This window comes from Lagenorhynchus albirostris, chromosome 13 (assembly GCF_949774975.1).
Source record: "Lagenorhynchus albirostris chromosome 13, mLagAlb1.1, whole genome shotgun sequence".
NCBI classification, from domain to species: domain Eukaryota; kingdom Metazoa; phylum Chordata; class Mammalia; order Artiodactyla; family Delphinidae; genus Lagenorhynchus; species Lagenorhynchus albirostris.
Genome location: NC_083107.1, coordinates 13,199,099 through 13,204,444, shown reverse-complemented (window position 1 = coordinate 13,204,444; position 5,346 = coordinate 13,199,099). Strand labels below are relative to the sequence as shown.

The following is a 5,346-nucleotide window of genomic DNA, read 5'->3' as shown; positions in this document are numbered from 1 at the left end:
AGGTTCAGAGCTCTGCAGAGAGAACATAGATCTCTCGGGTCACACAGCCCCCCAGTGACAAAGAAATATGTCAGAGGGCTTGGGCTGCCGCTAGATCAAACACACACAAAGGCAAGAGTTGCTGCCCGGGAAAACTGGCAAACCCGGGAAAAGGAAGAAAGTCCCTCCAGCTCCCAGTTTATGGTGTCCCTCCAGCGCCCTCTACTGGCAGAGGCTAACTAGCCGGCTGGCAAAGGAAACACGTTTACAGGGTCCAGTTTCACAAAGCGGAGCAAAGAAGCTGCTAGGAGCTAAGAGGCAATCATTTGATCACGGGCACAAGAGATATTAGTAGAGAGTGTTGCAAATATTTCTTCCCAATCTGTTTCTTACCTTTAAAATATTTATTTATTGGAAAGGTAGTAGTCTCATATAATACAAAATTCAAAATAGAAATGTACACTTTGAAAAGTTAGTCTACCAGCTACCTCCGTCTACCCGCTTCCCCCAGCTCAGTTCTTGCCCCCAGAGCCCAGTTACCAGTGTTTCGTGTATCTTTCTGGAGCTGCTCAATGCATATGCACAATGCATATCTTTTCATTTCTGTTTTAAAGAAAATGTACCACAAAATCTTCTGCTATATGCAGAGTTTGTTTTTGCAAATACACGGGGGTTTTTTTTCTCCTTTTTTTTTTTTTTTTTTTTTTTTGCGGTACGTGGGCCTCTCACTGTTGTGGCCTCTCCTGTTGCAGAGCACAGGCTCCGGACGCGCAGGCTCAGCGGCCATGGCTCACGGGCCCAGCCGCTCTGCGGCATGTGGGATACTCCTGGACCGGGGGGTGAACCTGTGTCCCCTGCATCGGCAGGCAGACTCTCAACTACTGCGCCACCAGGGAAGCCCTATTTTTTTCTTCTTTTATGGCCCCTGGCTAACGTGTCCTGTTCAGGAAAGCCATTCATATTCCAAGATTGAAAACAATTTTCCTCTATTTTCTTCTAATACTTTTCTATTTGGGTTTTAAATTGACATCTTTAAACCAAGTGGGTTTTTATATTTGAACGGAGTCTGAGGTGGGGATCTAATTTTATTTTCTTTGAAGTATGGCTAATGAATTGCTTCAATACCATTTAACCCAACCTTTCCAATGGATCCAAGTCATTTAATATCCAGGTCCCAGATCTCCAGCATCAGTAACAACCACCGAGGACAGCTTCATCCCACAAGTCCCACTCGTGGGTGCTACGTTTGCCAGGATGCTTCTTCTCTCTACTGGACCTTCTTCCCTCCTTCATGGGGTCCCAATCATGGGTGCTCTTCTTTCTGTACTTGGACTTCTCTGTGCTTCCTGGCACCACTCTGGCCTTCCTCCTGTCCTCCTTGTGGGTCTCCTCTTCATCCCTGTGGTGCTTCCTCTTCCACGATACCTGCTCCTCATTGCCATGTCCTCCTCCCTTCTCCCTGGACCTTCCCGTCCAGCCTCCGTCTTGATCTCCTGCCTGATGGACGCCGGTGTGGTCCTCTGAGAAGCAGCTGGCCTCTTCTCTGTGTTGTGCTGTGTGTGGGCCAATGGTCATTCCTCGCACAGGTGGGCTTGGAAACCACCGGATATTGAAGAAATGGTCGTGTTTTTTCTGACAGTGATTTACAGGTTCCAGTCTTTGCCGGAAGTGATGACTATTGGACAGGGTGGGTAAGCGGCGTTCCACTGTTTTCGGCCTTTTGTAGGAACGGGGGGACTTATGGGGCCTCCTGAAGGGGACTCTCCGCTCCAGCATTGGAGGTCTGGGTGCAGTGTGGTCCTTTTCTCTGGACACAGAGTCTTCTGTCCCCTTTCTAAAGCAAACCTCTGGTTGTAATCCTCTGGCTCTTTGCTTTCTAATATAATCCTGAAGTTCATGTTGAAAAGAGTCGTAAGTCTTAGAATTTTCCATTATATTGACTATGGATGAAACTCTGCTAAGGAAGATGAAGAAGAAACTTTCTGTTAATTGTTTTGCTATAAATGTATGCTTTTTTCTTGAAAAGATCAGGTTCTCCAATTTCTAGTGGAGATTATATTATAATCATGTGCTGTAAATACCATGTAGCCATTGATTTTGAAAATATATGGTTTTGAAGCAAACAACCCAATCGAAAAATGGGCAGAAGACCTTAATAGACATTTCTCCAAAGAAGACATACAGATGGCCAGTAGGCACATAAAAAGATGCTCGACATCATTAATCATTAGAGAAATGCAAATCAAAACTACAATGAGGTACCACCTCACACTGGTCAGAATGGCCATCATCAAAAAATCTACAAACAACAAATGCTAGAGAAGGTGTGGAGAAAAGGGAACCCTCCTACACTGTTAGTGGGGGAATGTAAGTTGGTGCAGCCACTATGGAAAATAGTATGGAGGTTCCTCAAAAAACTAAATATAGAGTTACTGTATGATCCAGCAATCCCAGTCCTGGGCAGATACCCGGACAAAACTGTAACTCAAAAAGATACATGCACCCCCTATGTTCATAGCAGCACTATTCACAATAGCCAAAACATGGAAACAAACTAAATGTCCATCGACAGATGAGTGGATAAAGAAGATGTGGTACATATATACAATGGAATACTACTCAGTCATAAAAAAGAATAAAATAATGCCATTTGGAGCAACATGGGTGCAACTAGAAATTATTCCACTAAGAGAAGTAGGTCAGAAAGAGAAAGACAAATACCACGTGATATCACTTATATGTGGAATCTGAAATATGGCACAAATGAACATATCTACAAAACGGAAACAGACTCACAGACATAGAGATCAGACTTGTGGTTGCCAAGGGGGAGGGGGGGAAGGAGAGGGATGGACTGGGAATTTGAGGTTGGTAGATACACACTATTACATTTAGAATGCATAAACAATAAGGTCCTACTGTATAGCACAGGGAACTATATCCAATCTCTTGGGATAAACCAAGACTATTAAAGAATATTAAAAAAGGAATGTATATATGTATAAAACTGAGTCACTTTGCTGTACAGCAAAGATTGGCACAATACTGTAAATGAACTATACTTCAGTAAGAAAATATATGATTTTGACATAGACTGAGAATCATAAAATATAATGGACTAAGAAAATGAGTCTTTAAACACTGTGCAAATTTGAGGATCTGGAAATATATCATTAATGTCTAACATTTATCAGTGGTTACTGCTAGGTTTGGAGATTATAGATGGTTTTAGTCTTTCAACTTAATTGTACTTTGTGGGTTTTTTGCCATAAATAATATAACGTGTAATAAAAATAAGAAAATCAAGTCATTTTAAGAAAACAGAGAGAACATCAGGCAAATAAATGAAACTAAAATTATTTGTAAATTCTACAGAAACAGAACTGGCTAGTCCCTGTGCTTATGTGCCAAGAAAGAAATAATAGGGACCATCATACATTTTCTCTCTCTCTCTCTCTTTCACACACACACACACACACACACACACACACACACACACAGGTATACTTTAATCTCATAGCTGGGGTAAAAGAACAGAGGAAGATGCCACTTATTGTGATTAAAATCTGGACCTATTATTACTCCTATTTTACAGATGAGAAAACCGAGTTAGAGTTTAAATAACTTACTTAAGATCACACAGCCAGAAGGTGGAAGAGCCAAGATTTGAACCCAGGCAGAGGGTCCACAGCCTGCTCACTTAACCAGTCCAATATTGGTACCAACCTTCTAGGTGTTATGAGGACTCAGAGAGTGATGGGTACAGAGCAACTGGGCAGTGCCTGTCAGTTATGAATATTCTCATTAGGATGCTGGAATGACAGCCAGCAGCATTGAATGTGTTACTGGTGGTCTATTCTGAGAAATTTTCTGTTATACTTTAGTGTTTTTATCTCTCCAGTTAATTAAAATAAATACCTGTTTGTGCTAAATGTAAAAAGTCACAGCAGCAATATACACTATAAAATTAAACTCCGCTGATTTCACTCTCCGGAGATAACTACTGGACATATTACTGTGTTACTGCAGACTGAAACTCTGTTCAACCAGGCGTGAGGTCAGATCGTACGTTCTGGTGCGCAACTTAGCTTTTCTTCCTGAACAATATATTCAGACCCATTTTCTGTTTCAGAGCACAAAGGCTCTACCTTACCTTTAAGAGAGCTGCTTGGTGTGACAGAACAGGTGTGGACCATGATTCACCGCCCCCCCTCCCCTGCGCCGTGCTGCTGCGAGGCTTGTGGGCATCTTATGTCCCCAACCAGGGATCGATCCTGGGCCCTCTGCTGTGAAAGTGCTGAGTCCTAAACACTGGACCACCAGGGAATTCCCACCCCACTTCCCCCTCCCCTTTTCTCCCCATGATTCTTTTAAAAACCATCATATCTCTGCAAATTTAGGTGCTCCTAGTTTTTAGCTAGGGCCAACAAAGCAGCTGTGTTTTGCAGACACCCAGAGACCTGGTCGGTAGGGCACAGTAGGGTGCTGGCCCAGAGGGGGCGCTGCGGGCTAGGGCCCTCGTCCTTGGGAAGGATCTGCTCCTGAAACACTACTGGCCAGGAGGGAAACCCCCTCCCCTAAATAGAATCTGAAGTGAGAACGAAGTTAACAGCAGAGAGGTTCCATTTTTTGTGAAGGGTTCAGATTGATACCGGATTCTGGTGAAGTGAAATGAGGCCTCCGGTCGCTCCCTCAGCATGGAAGAATGAGGAAGAGTGAAAATGTAGACAGTGACGATCTGTTAGTTCAGGGTGGTGGGTGAGAGCCCTGGGCATCCAGCCTTTGGGAGGAGGGTGGAATGCAAAGTCCCTGGGAGGACTCGCCTCCCAGGCACGGTGCGGTGGGGGGCTGGGTTCCCGCGCCCTCCGCTTCCGGTCTGGGTGCCTTTGGACAGGTTACAACTGTGGGCAGACGCGGATCTGGAGCCAGGCTGGCCACTTGTGCTGTTGACTTACATCCCTGCCTTATTCTCTCAGGGTCTCAGTTTCCTGTGTGCAGCGAACCCTGTGATGTGAGATGCAAATTGGTGTGATGTTGTATGTTCTCGCCTGCTCATGACGCGTGTTCAGGGAGCACATACCCCGAGCCAGGTGATCTGCTCGGCCCTGGACACATAAGTGAACTAAAGAGACATGTTCTCTGCCCTGAGGAAGCTTACAGTGTAGTGTGATGGCCAGAAAATACCCTCCCCCCGCAACGCCCCGTGTCCAAATAGCAAAACAGCCATGACAAGTGCCGGTAAGGAGAGAGAGGAGAGGTTCAGGCCTGTCCACTGGGAGGTGGATGGGAGCGGACAGAGGCAGGGGGAAGCTGGCCCTGCCTACATGGGGCTCGGATATACGCAGAAAATGTAGGCACCATGAGATC

General features: G+C 45.0%; 1 protein-coding gene across 1 annotated transcript; it reads right to left on the bottom strand.

The window, feature by feature from the left end:
- Nucleotides 1–1,167: 1,167 nt before the first annotated feature.
- LOC132531915 (zinc finger matrin-type protein 1-like) lies at nucleotides 1,168–1,911 on the bottom strand. The gene has a single exon (XM_060170016.1). It carries the CDS (start codon nucleotides 1,909–1,911, stop codon nucleotides 1,168–1,170), a length of 744 nt encoding a protein of 247 aa, XP_060025999.1.
- Nucleotides 1,912–5,346: the final 3,435 nt, after the last annotated feature.

Bases quoted from the DNA above. Each gene is read 5' to 3' on its own strand.
- LOC132531915 (XM_060170016.1), bottom strand. From the start codon at position 1,911: ATGGAAAATTCTAAGACTTACGACTCTTTTCAACATGAACTTCAGGAT.